This window comes from Dioscorea cayenensis, chromosome 15, assembly GCF_009730915.1.
Source record: "Dioscorea cayenensis subsp. rotundata cultivar TDr96_F1 chromosome 15, TDr96_F1_v2_PseudoChromosome.rev07_lg8_w22 25.fasta, whole genome shotgun sequence".
Classification (NCBI taxonomy): Eukaryota; Viridiplantae; Streptophyta; class Magnoliopsida; order Dioscoreales; family Dioscoreaceae; genus Dioscorea; species Dioscorea cayenensis.
The window spans coordinates 21,615,586-21,636,616 of NC_052485.1; the positions used below are offsets into that span (position 1 = coordinate 21,615,586).

The window sequence follows — 21,031 nt, forward strand, 5'->3', positions numbered from 1 at the left end:
TACCTAGATATATTACCAAAAACAGTTAAAGTATGTGACGCTCGCTAAAGACAAAAAGAAAATAAAATATATTAGAAAATAGAGGTGTCTGAAAAGAAAATTCCGCCACGTCACTATGAAGATGACGACATGTGTGACGTCACAACAACATGGACCGAACCACGTCCACATTCACTCCTTCAAAACTTTTTAATATAAATAAAAACCCTCAAAAATCAAAATCAAAATTCCAAAAACTCCAACAAAGCTTGAATCATGGGTTTCCAAATCGATCCAACATTCGTCCAAGCCGCCGAGCACCGCCCTAAAAGCACCATCTCCGACGCCGGCAGCATCCCTCTCATCGACCTCTCCCCACTCCTCCATCACCAGATCCCCTCCGATCCATCCGATCCCGCCATCGCCGATGAGATCTCCAATCTCATCGCCCAGATCGGTGAGGCTTGCAAAAATTGGGGGTTTTTCCAGGTTGTGAATCATGGAGTGGAGTTGGAGTTGCTGGAGAGGGTTGAGGCGGTGGCGAGGGAGTTCTTCGCTTTGCCGGCGGAGGAGAAGAAGAAGGTGAAGAAGAGGGAGGTGAATCCGATGGGGTATTACGATGCGGAGCACACGAAGAATGTTAGGGATTGGAGGGAGGTCTTTGATTTCACTGTCACTGAATTGGAGACCACTTCGCTCCGGTTGGAGAATCAGTGGCCGGAGAACCTGCCGGAGTTGAGGTCAGTGTTTCAAACCTAATATCAATGAAGCTTTTTCTCCTAATTTTTGGTTTTTATTAAATATTTAATTTTTTTTTAAATAATGTTGATAGACATTCGCAATTAATTACGGTCTCTGGTTCTTTTTACTTGGTTTTTTTTTTTTATGTTTTTTTGGTTCACTTAAGAATTTATGAGGTATTTATTTTTTATATTTGTAATAATTTTTAATAAATTATATTCAATTTTATTTTTTTAGAGTATATTTTAAATAAAAATAATATTAAAAATTGATATAATTTTTATAAATGGTAGATTATCAACTCACTTTAAGGAAATTTTTTTAATCTATATGATTTAATTAAAATAAGTTAAAGAAACCATACGGAATAAAACTTAAATTTTATTTATTTGTTTAGGCAATGTTAATTTATTGTTATATAAATGTTTTTCCTTAAGCTTTTAAGCAATTATTTACTTTTAAATATATGTTATTGGGTGTGTGTATAAATCAAACTATCAAAGTTTTTTTATCTAATGATACTAGTTTTATTGAATAAATTGTCTCAATGTTGAAAATACGTTGAACTTAATAATATCAAAAAATCTATAAATGAGTGCGTACGAAGCGGACAATCCATTTTTGGTAGTAGGTATGTTCTTAATACATGATTTATCCACTTTGTTAAAAAAAATAAATAAAAAATAAAGTTTATTTCTACTTGCTCACCAGCTAAATAAAGAAGTTACTTTTTTTAGTATAAGTTTTTTTTTTAATGTATAAATTTTAATGTATTGAAAATGGTTACATAAAACAAAAATAGAATAAAAATATAGGTAAACCACTCCTTCATAGATTTGACCTGATAAAACAAACATTAAAGCAAGTTGAGAGTTCAAATCTTACATGTAGCTTGTCCATTTTTTTTAGGTAAGATTTAACCAAAACCATTTTTACAGGTGATCGAGATCACTAGCAATAATATATATCTATATATATTTGCTCAATAATATATATATATATATATGCTCAAAAGATCATCCATCCGAGGTAGCATAACAAACAAACAACAATAATATATGTCTATATATATTTGCTCAATTATATATATATATATATATATATGTGTGTGTGTGTGTGTGTGCTCAAAGGATCATCCATCCGGGGTAGCATAACAAACAAATACAACTCGCTTACTCTTCCTGAACCAATGTAGATAAGTTAAAGTTGTGCTTAATAGCAACAAACCACTCCACAAGCATTGGTTTCGTTGTGTTAGAAGCTTCTGTGTGAGGATCAATACCTTTTTATTTGACTTTACCTAAAAAGTTAGGTGATAAAACGTAAGTTTTGTTCCAAATTGAAGACGGGTTCTCATCCTCCAAATTAATGAGGATGGAAGTATTTTAAGGAAAGTAATTTACTAGGTTCTCAATCTCATTAACATCATCAACCAAGTAGATTTTCATGCTAGTAGCTAAAGCACTGAGGGACCTCATCCTCTCAATATTCTTTAGGTGAAATTCATAGGTACTTTTATCAAAAAATAATAAAGCTTTTTAGTTTGAAAATTTCTAAGCCAAACTTTTGTTTTTGTTTTTATGAAAAGCTGAGTGATTTGCCTTCCTAATATATATTCCTGCATGTTGTAAATAGAAAAAAATAAAAATCATATTTGTTCACATCACACAAGAATGATTTATCATGTCAGGAAGGCTTGTGAGGAGTATCTTGAAGATGTAAAGAAGTTAGCTTACAAGTTATTAGAGCTCATTGCAATGAGTTTGAATTTGCCTGCAAAGCGTCTAAATGAATTTTTTGAAGACTCAATTAGCTATACACGGCTAAATCATTACAACCCTTGTCCCTCACCGGACCTCGTGCTCGGCCTTGGCCACCATAAAGATGGCGGAGCTCTCACCATTCTCTTTCAAGATGAAGTTGGTGGACTTGATGTTAAGAGGAAAGTTGATGGAGAGTGGGTTCGTGTCAAACCGGTTCATGATTCTTTTATTGTTAATATCGGAGATGTCATGCAGGTTTGCTCTATTTTTATTTTGATCCTTTCAATATTTATATTTGAATGTTTATGGTTTTGATATTATATTAGATAGATTCAATTTAGTTAATTATTTTAATTAAATCAGAAGAAAACAATTTATGCATGTGATATATATGATCTTTGGTAGGAAGGATACTTCAAGACTTTTGATCATACATTTCTTTTGCATCATCATTATAATGTTTTCTCCTCTGATTTTAGAAATTTAATTAATAAGTGCAAGGAAAGACATATGATTGGGTGTTAACACTAATTTATGAATTGTCTGACATAACAAACATTAATGCATCATGTGATGATGATGAACATTAACTAATTAATTTTTTGAACACGTATAGGTATGGAGCAATGATAAGTATGAAAGTGTGGAACATAGAGTGTCAGTAAACTCAGAGAAAGAGAGGCTCTCCATTCCATTCTTCTTCAACCCTGCAGCTGCTACAAATGTGAAGCCATTGGAGGAGCTGGTGAGTGAAGGCAACCCACCCAAGTATCATGAGTATAACTGGGGAGATTTTTATAAATCTCGAAGAAACTCTAATTTCCAGAAGTTAGAAAAAGAGAACCTTCAGATTCATCATTTCAAGAGGGTTTAGTATTTTGTTTCTGTTTGCTTTTGATCTTGTTTAATGAAGCAGTGTGTGATGCTGTGATATAAATAATTTGTACTTTATGTATTGAATGATTTGGTTATGCTCATGAACTATCATCATTCCAGGCTTTTTTTTGTCAAATTCATGAGAATTTGATTTTATGAAATCTGATTTCTAAACATGGTATAACAAGATGTTTAGTTTATGAATAATTTAGTTTATAACGTCCTCAAAATGTGACCAGTAGAATAATAGTAATCTGATCTTTGCAGCCATTCATAAACCATACATCATGTTTAGAAATATGGCTGCAAAGAACAACGTATTTAGAATGTGAAGGACCATAGAAAACATATTTTGAATTTGAAGGGCCAATAGAGTCTTGAGAAAGTTCCATTTTAAATTTGAAAGATCACTACAATCTTATTTAAGATGTGAAGAACTGTTAACTTTTTACTTAAAAATTGAGGACTATAAAAGTCTTAATTAAATTTTAAAGGACCATTGGAACCTTTTTTTAAAATTTAAAAAACAAAGAAGTTCCTATTTGAAATTTGAGCCTTAATGGACTTAAATCCTAGTTTAAATATAATATGAGCTTCAAGAGCCCAAATTTTGAAAACCCATGAAAAAGTCTTACAATTTATCACTTGTGTTGGCATGAAAATCTGATTTGAGTTTAACATGCCTTTGATGAGTTTTGGGATTTAATGAGCTTAATTAGTGGATCTTAATACAAACTAAAATATCAAAACCGTTATGTCTCTACTTGCTCCACCAAAATTTGTGTAGACATTTATTTTAATTTTTAAATTTTAACCCAATAAAAACATTAATCATAATAGTTGATTTAAATGTTAATTTGAGTCACTTTTTTACCAAAATTAATTGAAATAAGATTTAAATTCGTATATGTTTCTATGCAAACATCAAACTTATATTGATGCACACCTCTTTGAAGTCTCTTCATTCCTCTCTGCTTGATGTTTTAATTTTATTTTATTAAAATAGATAAATCACATTAAAAATTTGGATAGATGTAAAATTATTTTTTTAATATATATGTATTTTTATTCGGTATAAGTTAAGATTTGAGTCTGCTTCTTTTATAGGAAATAAAGACTTCATTCTAATAAACCAAGAAGTGATTTAATGGTTCCGGTGGGGGTGTGATGTGCTAAATTCACTCAAAAACTCACTCAAGGATTAAAACACACAAACAATCAAAACAAGAGAAAGGAGACAAGCAAATTAATAACCCAGTTTGGCACAACCTTGCCTATATCTGGGTGGTCAGGCCCGGAGAAACAATCCACTAAAAAAAGTATAGGAACAAGGAGTACAACACTCACTCACTCTTACAATACAAAGAATATCCTCTCTAGATTGCCCGATGGCCACACACTCAACTCTCACCGAAGAGCCTCTCTGGTTGGCTCATCCTAAATCTTCGAGCTGGATCTCTTATATAGACGCAACGATGTCTCATACAGTTACCTCTTTTAGAATTCTCCTCGGCTTCCTAACTTGGACACCTTCCAAAATTAGATGTTGCAACACCCAGTTCCAACATGACCCAACTTACTAAATATGACTGAGTTCTAGCCAGATGCACCTGAATCTGCGACCTTCAACCTCCCAGTTCCTTCAGTTCGCCTCTTAGCAGTTGACTCAACCCGAGCTCCTCCTGCCTGCAGCTGCTTCCTTTCTCACATCACTTCAGTAGGTCTCCCTCTCGAGGGACGTGCCCACCAAGGCACACGCGACCATCTCACCAAAGATAGCCACCGAAGATCTCCAGATCTTCTTTCCAAACTTGGCCCAAATTTGGTCATCCCAAATGATCTTCGTTTAACTCATGGAAATATTGTTACTAAACTTGATCTCATATTCATCCAAGTTTAGCCTTTCAAGCATGATCTTCAATCATCCATGCTTGGATCTCCAAATCTTCAATCATCCATGCTTGGATCTCCAAATCTTCAATCATATCTCATGCAATCTTCAAACAATCTCCTCACATGATAAGTCTCTATGAATAGTTCTGCCCATAGATAGCTATTGGATCTTTCTTCAATTAGTAATGCTAAATATGGTCTTGATAATTTCCTTGGCTTGTCCTTAACTTATTTAGTTTGTGTCTTCAAATAGCTTCATACAATCTTCATGATCTTGAATTCTTGCCAATAATAGAATATTCCTCTCTCTTCAAATAAATTTTTCTAAAAAGGAGCTTTATCAAAGATATGAATTGTCATCCCGGATCTTACCAAGGATAGACAATCATACGTACCTGAAATAAAACTTACCTTTCTTGAAGAGATCATATAATCTTGATGCACTTTTCAAAAATAGTTTATCATCGCATGATTATATTGAGAATAATATCTATTAAATAAAATCTTCAACCTTGATCTTCATCACATCTCCACGTAGTTCTTCATAAAATCTCCACCTTGATCTTCATCACATGTCTTGACATCATCCTTTGCCACATCATCATCCTAGTCACCTCTCCTTTAATGAGTCATCTCTACCCACGTCATCATTCTCTTGCCATGTCACTATATGGGTTATCATATAATGTCAATCCACGTCATCGGACTTAACATGGTTCACTTCAGAATTTTATTTATTTATTTGAATTCTAATCCAAATTATCATTTGAAAATTTAGAACCTTATTAAAATTAATATCTACACATACAAAGGAAGTGTTTGGGTTTTCTTTCCTAGATGATGAAAAGGATTTGAACCAAATTAACCAGTGAGTTGTGTTTATTTTTATTTTTATTTTTATTTTTTGTCCTTTGTACAATTTGCCAACTCATTTTAAGTACCTAAAGTTGTTTACGTTACAGTGCATAGCAATGATCTTTGAAAGGTCTAGTCTAGCCGTCTAGATAAAGATAAGCAAATCACACTTTTCGTATATCACTTTGCTTGATTCCCTTTGAAAACTATAATGCTTCCAAATATTTTATTCAACTCTAAATATATATATAAAAACATATTAGCACTTACAATATATTATATATATGTGTATAAATATTTATATACCTTTAAAAGCACTCATGAAATTGATTTCTTTGTTTCATAAATAAAAATTTATAATTAATATTTTCAAGTTATGGGATGAGGAGATGTAGTAAGTGATTTTCTTTTTCCTTCTTCACTAGTTTGTTATGAGTCATATCTTCTAAACTAGCTATTATAATATGAATGAGATTTTGAACTATTTGTTTAAGCCACCAAACCTCTATTATTTAAACTAATCTTGTTGATAATATATTGTCATGTGTCTTAATGGAAGTTGGAAGAATTCAAAATGAACAAAACTAAGTAAGTCAAGCCTAACATGGAATTCATGGAATTGTCATGAAAAATGGTGATAAGGCTGATGTGGATGCCAAACTTGAAACAGGATTATGTTCAAGATTTCCAAACTTATATGACACAATGCATGTGCCATGTATCAATTAATGTATGATTTGCTTTGCTTGTTCTGCTTTAATGACATACAAGTCCAATGCTAGTTTGGTTCCAAGTCCTTTTCATCACCAAGACAAGGGGACATATGCACTTTATTATGTGTAAATGTGAGTCCCTTTAAAAAAGGAAACGTAACATGTATGTATTCTTACAAATCTGTATGTAAATAATATGAGAAAAAATACATAGTTTAAGCGGCATGTTATAGAGATTTATTAATTATTATAGGTATCATTGTCCGGGATCTCACACCACCTGTGCACAAAGAATCCTATTCACCATGCATTTTGGGATTTATTTTACTAATTATCACAAATGTTTGTACTTTATAACGTTGTAATTACAAAATATTTTTTGTAACACAAAACTTTGCACATTTTGATGTTGTTTCTGGCAAGTTTGCTGAAGTGGAGGCGCTAAGTCAGCATTATGTCTGTACCATATTATATCGGTGTTATATCAACAAACTCGTTTAAAATAGTCTCGAAATATGCTATTATGGTCTCACGTGCAATCGTGGAGAAATTAAGTGGCTTTTGTGTTTAAAATTTTTTTTATAGCCAGTGTTATAAAGTGTAAATAATTATGACCATGAGGTAAATGAATCCTGCAATTTTATAAAAATTAAATTTTTGACCTTTAATATGAAAATAAATATCTTAACTGTTAAGTCTGATGACATGGATTAGCATTATATAACAAGCCAAGTGGTGACATGGCAAGAGAATGGTGATGTGACATGCGGTGACTATGGTAATGATGTGGCGAAATATTAATGAAGCTCCAAGGATTATGAAGATCAAGGTGGAGATTGTATTTAGTCAAGGGTTATGAAGATCAAGGTGGAGATTTTATTTAGAAGATATTTCTTTCAATGGAATCATGTGATGTTCAACTATTTTTGAAAAGTGCATAAAGACTAGAGGATCTCTTCAAGAAAGGTAAGTTTTATTTTAGATATGATTGTCTATCTTTGGTAAGATCCGTGATGACAATTCATATATTTGATAGAACTCTTTTTTAGAAAGATCTATTTGGAGGAAGAGAAATATTCTATCATCCGCAAGAATTCAAGATCATGAAGACAGAAGTTAAACTTGGTATGAAGCTATTATAAGACAAAAGGTTTAGTTTGGTGTGAAGCTATTTGAAGACACAAATTAAATAAGGTAAAAACATGCCAAGGAGATTATCATGACCATATTTAGCATCACAAATTGAAGAAAGATCATGTGTGGAGATTGAGTGATGATTGCAAGATATATGATTAGAGATTTGGAGATCCAAGCATGGATGATTAAAGATCATGCTTGAAGATATTGAAGGCTAAACTTGGATGATGATGAGATCAAGTTTAGTAACAATATTTCAATGAGTCAAACGAAGATCATTTGGGAAGACCAAACTTGGGCCAAGTTTGGAAAGAAGATCGGGAGATCTTCGGTGGCTATCTTTGGTGAGATGGTCGTCTGTGCCTTGGTGGGCACGTCCCTCGGGAGAGGGAGACCTACTGAAGTGACGAAAGGAAGGAAGCAACTGTAGGTAGGAGGAGCTCGGGTCGAGTCAACTGCTACGAGGCAAAGAACCGGGAGGTTGAAGGTCGCAGATTCGGGTGCATCTGGCTAGAACTCAGTCATGTTCAGTAAGGTGGACCATGTTGCAACTGGGTGTTGCAACATCTAACTTCGGAAGGTGTCTAAGTTAGGAAGCCGCAGAGAATTCTAAAAGAGATAACTATATTAGACGTCAGTGCGTCTATATAAGAGATCATGTTTGAAGATTTAGGATGAGCCAACATGTGAGAGACTCTTCGGTGAGAGTTGAGTGTGTGGCCGTCAAGCAATCTTGAGAGGATATTCTTTGTATTGAGAGAGTGTTGTACTCCTTGTTCTTATATCTCTTTTAGTGGATTGTTTCTCCGGGCCTAGCCCCCAAATGTGGGCAAGGTTGTGCCGAACTGAGTTACCAATTTGCTTGTCTCCTTTCCCTTGATGTTTAATTATGTGTGTTTAATATTTGAGTGAATTTTTAAGTGAACTTAACATATCACACCCCTATTGGAATCATCATTAACTATTGAACTAGCCCAACATTGAGATATGCATTAATTTCGTAAGTTATATATTCAAATATCAATCCGTTATTAAAATTAAAAAAAAAAAAATGTTTTGAACAAAGGCTTTAAAGCCACTTGTGGTCATTGAAAATGAGATTTTTTCTTGAAGTTTACATGTTTTACTTTCACATGTACACTCAGCATATTTATTGTTTCTGGGCTATTAAATCACTGTGACAACTCATCTGTCATACAAGTGGCAAGTGGCATAGTGTTTACCCGTGCCCACATGTGCGGGTGGAAGTAAAAGTAAATAAAATTATTAAAGCCATAATTAACATTTATCCTTCCTTCAAAACAAAAATTATATATATCTATATATACACACATCGGTAACAAACTGTTTATCTTGATTAATTTTTTAAAAAAATTAATTTATCAACTAGTCAACCTCTCATTTGACAAATAAAAATGTTACCATTTTTTTTAAAATGGAAGTGACAAAAATATATTATATCACTTAACAAATTTTTTTTATAGTACTATATTTATATGAACCCTAAGCTACGCTTACCCTTGTTATTAGAAGACATCAATTAACAAGAGTTAGTGTGTACCTATAAAAATTTGATTTTATAATCACTTATTTAAACGATCCAAATTTTTATTATTTGGACAATCTCAGTTGCCTGGTTTTCGCCACACTCACGGATTATTTAACAAAATTTGCATTTTTTTTATATTTTATTTTTAAATATTATAAGCCACACGTCTTTAGAATCTTTTTTTTTTAAAAGAAAAAACAAGTATAATAAAATAATATTAATAAAAACATTCCACTGACCAATAATAGTCCACCACGTGTCCAACCGTACTGAACCTAGTATATATATATATATCCACCAGCCCAACGTCCATGAAACCCAATCACCACCAAACCAAGATTCATTCCTTCAAAGCTTTCTAAACAAACAAAAACCCTAAAATTCCAAAAACTCCAACAAAGCTTGAATCATGGGTCTCCAAATCGATCCAGCATTCGTCCAAGCCGCCGAGCACCGCCCTAAAAGCACCATCTCCGACGCCGGCAGCATCCCTCTCATCGACCTCTCCCCACTCCTCCATCACCAGATCCCCTCCGATCCATCCGATCCCGCCATCGCCGATGAGATCTCCAATCTCATCGCCCAGATCGGTGAGGCTTGCAAAGATTGGGGGTTTTTCCAGGTTGTGAATCATGGAGTGGAGATGGAGTTGCTGGAGAAGGTTGAGGCGGTGACGAAGGAGTTCTTCGCTTTGCCGGCGGAGGAGAAGAGGAAGGTGAAGAGAGGGGAAGTGAATCCGATGGGGTATTACGATGCGGAGCACACGAAGAATGTTAGGGATTGGAAAGAGGTTTTTGATTTCTCGGTGACTGAATGGGTGACACCTTCGCTCCGGTTGGAGAATCAGTGGCCGGAGAACCCGCCGGAGATGAGGTCACTCTTTCTTAATTGGTTGCTTAATAATAATTTATTTATTTTTATATAAATATTTTTTTTTATTTGATCTCGGTTTTTTTTTTAAATGAATAATTTACGCAATAGACTTATGGTATTTATAGACAATGAGGAGACCAATAACAGTTATTTAAAAAAGTTTTCCCTACTATTTTTATGTTTTTTTAATGGTAAATGCTGATAATCAATTTATATAATAAAATTTTATATTTTATATTTTTATTTTAGTTAATATTAATTAAGTGAAAATAAAAATATTAATTAAATAAAATTTTTCCTACTATTTTGTAGAAATTATTATAAAATTTGAATGGCATGTATGAGAATTGATCATGAAGATAAATGATTTAATTTTAAATAAAAATGGGGTTTTTTTAATGTCTAAACTTAAAAAAATTGTAATTAGTAATTATTGTGATATTCTAGTTTTAAGTTTAATTTTGAATTAGGATCATGCACTTATATGTATTAATATATATATATATATATATATATAGAAAAGTGGATTAATGACTAGTTTATTTATATTGGACTTTTTTTAATGAATCAAATACTTTTTAATCATTTTTTTTTAATTTTTATGTAAAATTTGTACATATTGTTAATAAAAAACATGATTCATATATATATATATATATAAAATATCAAATAATAACAATTTAATATTTCAGGGTGGTATGTGAGAAGTACTATATAGGTGTGGAGAAGTTAGGCTACAAATTACTAGAGCTCATTTCACTTAGCTTGAATTTGGCTGCCAAGCATCTCAGTGCCTTCTATGAGGACTCAAATAGTTATATTCGACTAAACCATTACAGTCCTTGCAACTCACCGGACCTTGTGCTTGGCGTCGGCCACCATAAAGATTGTGGAGGTCTCACTGTTCTCTTTCAAGACGAAGTTGGTGGGCTTGATATCAAAAGAAAAACTGATGGAGAGTGGATTAGGGTCAAACCCATTCATAATTCTTTTATTGTCAATCTCGGAGATATTATTCAGGTTTGCTCTCAATTTAAAACTTCATGTTTATGGTTTTTACATCATATTAGTTTTAGTCAATTTTAATCTAAAATTTTGATAAAATTAAGAATAAAATACTTTATGCATGTGTAACTTGTGTGTGTGTATACATTTGGATATAGAAGGATATATAGGTCAAGACTTTTCATCATACATTTCTTGGATTGTTGCCGTAATGTTTTCATCTTTGAAGTTGAACAATTTAATTAATTGATGTAAGGAAAAATATAAATTTGTGTGGTCACATTAATATTTGCCGTAACCAAAGGGCTTATAACCTAGCGGTACCTGGGTCCCCTCGTTGGAGGAGACACGAGTTCGATTCCCCCTGACCGCGCTCCCCAGTTTCAAGAGGGTGAGGACGTTGTGGCAATTCCCCCGCCCGCGTACGCCCCTGAGGGTTGGCATCACCCTACCTCAAAACAAAAAAAAAAACTACGTACCATAAAATAGAGGAAGTATATACACATAATAATCACAAAAGGTTATAAGTGATTTGAATAAGTTAACTTATGTTCTAATATAAGAAGATAAGACTAGAATATATATGTTGATACTAAAAACAACCATTATTATAAGAAAGAGTTAAACTCTCAATCTTTCACTTAAGAGAAAAATGAGTTATCACTCTTATATTTTGACGATTTTTTTAAATCATAAATCTAATATGTTAGATGTTGAAAAATATAACATAGCATTTAATTTTTTTTTAAAAAAAAAAAATTTGATAAACCACTTGATTAAAAAAGAGAAAGCATTTAAAGATTAATTCTGTATTTTGTTTTTAATTTCTATAAGTTCTTCAACACAGACAAACCAAAGTTTGAAATAAATAAATATTAATTGTGGATATACTGGTCCTACCAAGAGAAGAGACTTTATTAATTCCATGAAATAGATCCCACCAATCACAAATGTCCCATGCATGAGTTGTCTGACAAAGACAAAATTGAATGCATTATTTAATTTGATGATATGTGATCATGATGAATTGAATTAATTTGATCCTATATATCTACCACACACACCTTTCACTCTGCTTCATGCATGAGTACTTATCTATGATGATATATGATGATGATGATGATGATGATGATGATGATGATGATGATGAAATTAACTAATTAATTAGGTGTGGAGCAATGATAAGTATGAGAGTGTGGAGCATAGAGTGTCAGTGAACTCAGAGAAGGACAGATACTCCATTCCATTGTTCTTCAACCCTGCATCATCTACAAATGTGAAGCCATTGGAGGAGCTAGTGAGTGAGGATAACCCACCAAAGTATCATGAGTATAATTGGGGACATTTCTACAAAACTCGCAAAGACTCTAATTTCCAGAAGTTGGAAAAAGAGAACATTCAGATTTATCATTTCAAGAGGGTTTAATTAGTATTTTATTTCTGCTTGCTTTTGACCAGCTTCTTCAATGAAGTTGTGTTTGTTGTTGTGTTTTAAATATATAATCATTTGTACTTTATCTATTGTTTGTTTTGGTTATATGGCCTTGGACTACATATATGTATATCTTCATTCCTAGCTTTTATTCAGCAGATCAATATGTTAATGATATATGATATATATATATATAGAGACATTTTAATTGCACATTAGAGAGTGTATATACTCAAAGATGGCTTGAATAATTAAAGAGGTAAGACAAGATTAACAATGTCTGCATCACTGCATGGTGATGGTGATGGTGATGATGGTTTGGTGAAGTTAATTAATAATGAAAGATGAGTTGTTGCTGATCTGGCCAAAATGGCAGAGTAAAAGCTTTTCATGGCTTCATGAAGGTAAGTCCTAGTCTTTTTTTACAGTGAAAAAAATCATATTTTATAGCGGTTATTAAGGTTAGGGTTGTCCGGTTGTGCTAGGTGTTTGTTTATATATACGTATGAAGGAAGGAGGAGGATCTTGCCTTGGGATCAACAACCATGCAAGATCCTTCTTTGCTTTGTGTGTTGTGTATCATTGTGTGAATATATATATATAAGTTGAAATTTTTATTTGAGAGGGTATAACATGTGTTTTTTAAAATTTTTGTTTTATTTTAGATTTTTTAAATTGTTATTCAAATCATCATTTGAAATTTTTTTAACTTTATATATATATATATATATATATATATATATATATATATTTAAAATAAAAAAAAACTATATGGATTATGGCCATATGGTTATGTAAAGACATCAAATTTATAAATAATAAAGTGTTTGAATTCCTTTTCCAATAAGTGATCAGTGATAAAAAGGACTGATGTCATGTTTAATTATTTGTGTCTTCTTTTTCTAGGTACAACTTAATAAAGTTCATTATATGGTACTGGGAATAATACTAATTAGTTTTGTCTTCTTTTACTCTTTTTTTTTTCAAAATTTTTTGGTACAAATCACTAAGTTCTTTATTATTGTAGTGGCAACAGTATTGATGGTCTGGGTAAAGATCAACAAATCACACCTCAGTATATCTATTTCCCATTATTTGATTGTTTTACCAAAAAATTAATGTTTACATTTATTTTTAGAATGATAATGTTGTTTAATTTGTTTATAGCTGTTAATAAAGCAATAGAAAGAAAAAGGTTTATGTAACTACTCCTTCCCTTCCAAAATACATGTCGTTTTAAAAAAAATATATTCCAAAATAATTGTCATTTTACAATATTAAAATAATATTTATTTATTTTTTCTAATTTTACCTATTTTTAATTTTCTAAGAATAATATTTATAGTCCCAAGAAAAATAATGGTTTTAAGTGAGGGATAGTTTAGTAATTTGGTTAATTTTATGTTAAATTTTAAATTATTTAATACTATTTTTAATTTTTGTGCAACATTTTTCAACAAACGACATGTATTTAGAAATGGAGAGAGTAATTTTAAATAATTAAGACTACATCTTCTTATTGTTTGTGTTGTATGTATATATAATTTAAAAAGCATATTGGTCATGATTGTAACCATATATATATATCCATATTCAACGTCAAAATTAAATATTACAGATTTTATCAAGATTTATAAATTGTGCACTAGATTATACATGAAAGCATTAATTTTTTTTTCTTTAAAAGAAAATCATATTTAAAAGCATTCATGGACATTGAGAGGGGAGTCACTGTTTTTTTTTATTTAAAAAAAAACTTATTTTTATACATAAATCAAACATAGTTAACAGTTGTTACTCATCAAAAGGATGTGATAACCAATATATGGCATATAATTAATTACTTGTCTACATGAGATGGAGGAATTATTTTTTTAAAATAAAAAGAAAAACTAATGAGGTCAAAACCTGACATTAATCGTAACATGAATTTAAACCAAAAAATTTCCATTTAACATTAATCCTAAAATCAATATTAGTATGATGAGTATCTTCAAATTAATCTCACAAAGACTCTAATATTTAGAAATTTTAAAAAAGAGAAAATTTATTTTTCATTTCAAAAGGGTTTGGCATTTTGATTGCCGTTACTTTTTGTTGTTTCTTGTTGTTGCTTTGTTTTGTTTGTGTCCCATGGACTACCACTTCTTGTGGTTAGTTGTTGTTGTTTGCGTTTTGTGCTTTTTGTGTTTTCCCATAGCTGTGTTGTGGGAGTCTGTTGTGTTTTTCTCCTCTCTTTTTAATTAACGTGGTTTATCCACTTTTTTTATTTTTTGATTGCTCAATGAAGCAGTGTCTGATGTTCTAATATGAACAATTTGTATGTTTTAATATTGAGGATTTTGCTTTTAGCCATGGATTTTTTTTTTCAAACGATTTTTTGTATAGTGGTATGCCATCTCATAATTTCGTCAAATATCAAGTAGTAAAATATATAATTAAAATAATAAAAACAGTAAGGTATATAGAGAGAGTTTACGTCATATGTGGACATCCGTATAACTTACACAAATGATAAAAAGTAAGAAAAAAGTGATGAAACAGACTTTATATATAGTTTGCGCCAAATACGAACATTTATAGAACCTATGCAGATGATAAAAGGTAAGAAAAAGGATTGATGAAATAGATGATAAAGTTAGGATTTAGAGAGATATAACATTTGTAGATTTCAAATCTACAAACATTCACATATGACACCGCCTATATATATAAAAGGATGTGTGATAGATTTTTTTATATTGGAATTTCATCGTATAATTTCATCACATATTAAATAGTAAAATATATAATAAAAATAATAAAATAGTAAAGAAAGATATATATTGGATATATATATATATATATATATGATTTATATCATTGGCAGACATTTATAATTCCAGAGTGAGATGAAGGAGAGATGTGGTACTATTAGATGTTGACAGATGTCCAACAATGTTCACGGATATCTATAAATTATCTATATACGTTTGTAGATGACGCTGCTTCATAATTATATATATATATAGAATTATCACTTAGTTCTTTGAATGAGTAATGTGGAGTCAGAAGGGGAATGTTGCAAGCACCCACCATTATTGGGGTGTTTAAAAAATTTTCACTAACTGACGTGCATGTTTATGACTTAGTCCTCTGACAATATTTGAATGATGCTTGAACAATTAGTTGTGCAGCATGAAGGAACTAATTTTGAGGATTCAAAAAATATTGAAAAGTAAAGTGATTTCTCACCTCGACCATGAGTGATAAATGGTATTATAGAGAATTATTTTTTTACTTGCTTCACTAGGTCATGTGCTACATAATGTATCATGGTGTGGATTTTTGAGAAAAAAATCATATTTTCCGCTCTTCTATAATTGTATAATAAGGGATTTGGGTAAATTTGATGCTTGATTTGGGTAAATTTGGAAACTTCAATGGAATCTTTATCTAATGTTATTGTGTGCCATCCATTTGCTATTCACCAATGTAAAGACTTCACTAGAAAGCAAATTGAGAGAGAGAGAGAGAGAGAGAGAGCTCATAGTACTCCGTTCCGAAATCAAGGTATTTTTTTGGTTTTGATCTATTATATTTTGATACATGTTATTAATTTTTTTTTTCTAAGGACATATGTTAGAGAGATTGAGAATATGATAAAAAATAAAATAAAATAAATAAGGGTTCAGAAGCTTCTGGATGAATGCATGACAATAATGAAAGAAAAGAAATTAAAATTATTATTATTTATTTATAAAAATTAAAAAAATTAATGTTTTAAAAAATAAATAAATTTTATAAAAGAATTTATGAAAATTTTGAATATGTTCTAAAATTAACAAAAAATTTTAATTTTTTTATAAACTTTAGAAATTTATAAAACTTTTTTTATTAATTTTAGAACATATTCAAAATCTATTATATTTGTTTTTTTTATAAAAACTAAAGAAATAAAAGATTTTTGAAATCTTTGTAAATAAATAAATAAATAAAAATTTCACGTGCCACCAATTTATGTCACCGTAATTATTTAAATAAATAAATAAATAAATTGATTAAATAGATAGTTTGTTCACTTCATAAAATATGAAAAAATAAAAATAAAAAATACAAGAACTAACATGTACTATACAACATAATAGGAGTATAAGATAATTAGTCCACAAAAAAATAGCTTATTTTTAAGAAGATCTGTACTCTAATAATGTTCGTATGAACTATTGGATTGAAATCCAATAATTTATGTATAATTATACAATAAAAAATTGAGATAGACAGTATTTTGATTTGAACCATCCAATCAAATTCAGCACAGTGTAATTTTTTATAAACAAAACTACAACTAATCAACTAAAAACAAAACCCAATTAACATTCACTGTGCTCAACTAAACGTCCGCAATTGATTTTTTTTTTTCTTTCTATTTTTAATAATAAACTAATCATATTATTATTTTTGATTTATTAAATAAATAACTGTTAATAATTTTTTGATATATTAACATTGTTTATTATGTAAAATATTTACATTATATCGAAAAGATGGGTTTGAATCTGAACTCATATAAAATAAAAATACAAAAATATTAAACATAATAATTTCACATGCATGTCGAGTTTGTAAAACCAAAAACCAAAAACATGACCACAAACGTGACAGCTGATACACTAATCATAATATAATATGTAGGAGTCCACATGACATGAGGCTGCTGAATTCAAAATCAACAAATCTAAAGCAAGTCAAAGGTAAGATGAAACCCAAATTGCAAATGACAACATGTGTGACCTCAGCAACAAGCCACAACAACGCTCCACCGAATTGAAACTTAAAACCGGTCTAGATTCACACCTTCCAAACTTAACCTAATATATATATATATATATATATATAGATATATATTCATAGAATCAATTTTATAATTTTACTCAGCAATAATAATTTAATTAAGAATTGAATGAAAAAAACCTTTCGTTATTCTCTTAGAATTGCATAATAGAGATTTATCTCTAAAAAGTCAATCAAACCATTATAATTTTACACAATAATAATAAATTAATTAAAAATTAAATGAAAAATATTTTTTTCTCTTAGAATTGCATAATAATTAAAGTTTTTCTCTTAAAAATCAATCAAACCATCCTAATTGATTTTATTTATTTTTTTATTTTTACTTTATTACTTGTTAATTTTTTTTAAAAAATTAATTAATTAATTAACAGCAGATCCGACCAATTAAAAACCGCCACGCCACCAAACCGAGCATGAAATTTTGAGTCATGTCTGACGGTCGTTGTCGGCAACACAGAATTGAAACCGAATCAAGTCCAGATTCATTCCTTCCAAAGTTCTATATAAACCAAAAACCCCCTCAAAAACCTCAAAAACCAAATCAAAATTCCAAAAACTCCAACAAAGCTTGAATCATGGGTCTCCAAATCGATCCAGCATTCGTCCAAGCCGCCGAGCACCGCCCTAAAAGCACCATCTCCGACGCCGGCGGCATCCCTCTCATCGACCTCTCCCCACTCCTCCATCACCACATCCCCTCCGATCCATCTGATCCCGCCATCGCCGATGAGATCTCCAATCTCATCGCCCAGATCGGTGAGGCTTGCAAAGATTGGGGGTTTTTCCAGGTTGTGAATCATGGAGTGGAGGTGGAGTTGCTGGAGAAGGTCGAGGCGGTGACGAAGGAGTTCTTCGCTTTGCCGGCGGAGGAGAAGAGGAAGGTGAAGAGAGGGGAAGTGAATCCGATGGGGTATTACGATGCGGAGCACACGAAGAATGTTAGGGATTGGAAGGAGGTTTTTGATTTCTCGGTGACTGAATGGGAGACCAAGTTGCTCCGGTTGGAGAATCACTGGCCGGAGAACTTGCCGGAGATGAGGTCAGTGTTCCAACCTAAATAGAAGCTTTTCCTACTTTTTTTTCTTTTTCTTTTTTTAAAATCAAACATTTAATTAATATTAATTAACTAATAAACAATCACAATCAATTAAAATAATAAGTTTTTTTACTTCAAAAAAAAGTTTTTTTTTTTTGAGAAAATAAAAAGTTTTTTATTTTATATGTTTATTTTAATTAATACTAATTAAGTTTAAGTTGTTCTGATTACATATTAAAGTTTTCTTAAATTTTTATTTGTTTATTTGCATGTTTTGCAATAATAATAATAATAATAATAATAATAATAATAATAATAATAATAATAATTTTTTTTTTTCTGGAAATAGAATTAACTAAGTGACTGATAAAATTACTAGATGGTCTCGTTTAAAACTATTATTATTTCTATGTTATTAGTTAAAAACTGGAACTTAATATTAAAATATATTAATTAAATCAAAATTAATTAAATATCATATAAAAATTTCTATATCACAAGAAAAAAAAGCAGTCAGCAAACTCCTAAACAATTTTACCAGTTTCTCATAAATTAAATATTTTTGTGATCATTTTTGGAATTTCCTCATATGAAAATTTATATGTTATCCATAAAAAAAATGGCTTTTTTTTATTTACCAACAGTGTTATTCTGATTTTTTTTTTTCCATCATACAAATAAGATAAACTAATAATCATTTATTATTTCAGAGAGATTTGTGAGAAGTACTATAAAGGCGTGGAGAAATTGGGGTACAAGTTATTAGAGCTTATTGCACTGAGCTTGAATTTGTCTGCAAAACGTCTAAGTGATTTCTATGAAAATTCAAATAGTTATGTTCGGCTGAACCACTATAGCCCTTGCCAATCACCGGACCTTGTGCTCGGTGTTGGCCGTCATAAAGATTGTGGAGGTCTCACTATTCTCTTCCAAGATGAAGTTGGTGGACTTGATATTAAAAGAAAAACTGATGGAGAATGGGTTCGGGTCAAACCGATTCACAATTCTTTCATAATCAATCTCGGAGATATCATTCAGGTTTGCTCTTTATTTAATTTAATATTTTTAATATACTTTAATAGCACTATTTACTGAAATTGATGATATCAACAATTGGATTCAAATTCAATGGTTACAAAAAAAATATTTATAAATACGTCTTGATCTTGATCCTCGCATATAACAACATATTGATGTTAAAGATAGGGACAATTTTAAATTTATCATAAATATATTTATGCTATCATTTTAAATAAAAAAAAGAAAAAATAAAATAAATGTTGATGTCCAATTTGACTTAACTTGTTAGCTGAACCAAAAGTTCTAAGACTGTTGATGTCACATTTGACTTTTGTCCTCTTCTAGGCATAAATTGGTGCACTGTACAATTTGTTCTCCTTTAGTTTGAAACCATAAAGCCCATATATTTATGTGAAAAAGAGTTGCATTAGTAATTAAAAATTTCTGAAGTGCAGAGTCAAATACAATAAAGAAAACTTCAATTTCTTTCAAGATAGGCATACACCAGTTTAAAAAAAAACAAATATTTGTTATGATTTATACTGGTCCTACCAGTCTAAGAGACTTTATTTCATCAATTAGATCTTGTCTATCACATGTATTTCATGATATTTCTCATACAAACAAACATGAATGTATTATATGATGATGATGATGATGATGATGATGATGATGATGATGAACATTAATTAATTAATTATTTGATTAATGAACATATATAGGTATGGAGCAATGATAAGTATGAAAGTGTGGAGCATAGAGTGTCAGTGAACTCAAAGAAGGACAGGTACTCAATCCCATTCTTTTTCAACCCTTCATCATCTACAAATGTGAAGCCATTGGAGGAGCTGGTGAGTGAGGACAACCCACCAAAGTATCATGAGTACAACTGGGGAGATTTTTACAAAGCTCGCAAAGACTCTAATTTTCAAAAGTTAGAAAAAGAGAATGTCCAAATTTATCATTTCAAGAGGGTTTAGTATTTTAATTCTGCCTTTTTACTTTTTCAATGATGCAGTGTTTGATGTTCTCATTTGAATAATTAATTTGTAGAAGTTTATAAAGTGTAGCAGCAATCAGCAGATAGTTATGTTTTTTGTGGATTGCTTGATTGGAAAGTTGTGATTTTCTTTAAATACATAAACTAATAAACACCAATTGCACGTCAGAAGGGATTTTATAGTATTTAATAATAAATAAATAAATAAATAAAAATTAAATTAATGCAGTGAAGGATGTAAAGATGATTTTATGGCTAAATTCGTCAATTTTGATATCCCTTGAGATTTATTATTTATTTTTTTCTATACCTTTTGTCACTCT

The 21,031-nt window shown here is 30.8% G+C and overlaps 3 protein-coding genes across 3 annotated transcripts; all 3 read left to right on the forward strand.

Moving 5' to 3' along the window:
* Window positions 1-220: 220 nt before the first annotated feature.
* On the forward strand, window positions 221-3,481 carry LOC120276737 (probable 2-oxoglutarate-dependent dioxygenase At5g05600). Its single transcript, XM_039283415.1, has 3 exons — window positions 221-719; window positions 2,411-2,738; window positions 3,100-3,481. Exons 1-3 carry the CDS (start codon window positions 256-258, stop codon window positions 3,355-3,357), a joined length of 1,050 nt encoding a protein of 349 aa, XP_039139349.1. The 5' UTR covers window positions 221-255; the 3' UTR covers window positions 3,358-3,481.
* A 6,352-nt stretch (window positions 3,482-9,833) lies between these two features.
* LOC120278112 (probable 2-oxoglutarate-dependent dioxygenase At5g05600) lies at window positions 9,834-20,709 on the forward strand. The gene is made up of 4 exons (XM_039285027.1): window positions 9,834-9,919; window positions 18,232-18,691; window positions 19,399-19,726; window positions 20,431-20,709. Exons 1-4 carry the CDS (start codon window positions 9,916-9,918, stop codon window positions 20,686-20,688), a joined length of 1,050 nt encoding a protein of 349 aa, XP_039140961.1. The 5' UTR covers window positions 9,834-9,915; the 3' UTR covers window positions 20,689-20,709.
* LOC120278113 (probable 2-oxoglutarate-dependent dioxygenase At5g05600) lies at window positions 9,889-12,960 on the forward strand. The gene is made up of 3 exons (XM_039285028.1): window positions 9,889-10,379; window positions 11,072-11,399; window positions 12,553-12,960. The coding sequence occupies exons 1-3, from the start codon at window positions 9,916-9,918 to the stop codon at window positions 12,808-12,810; spliced, it is 1,050 nt and encodes a 349-aa protein (XP_039140962.1). The 5' UTR covers window positions 9,889-9,915; the 3' UTR covers window positions 12,811-12,960.
* Window positions 20,710-21,031: the final 322 nt, after the last annotated feature.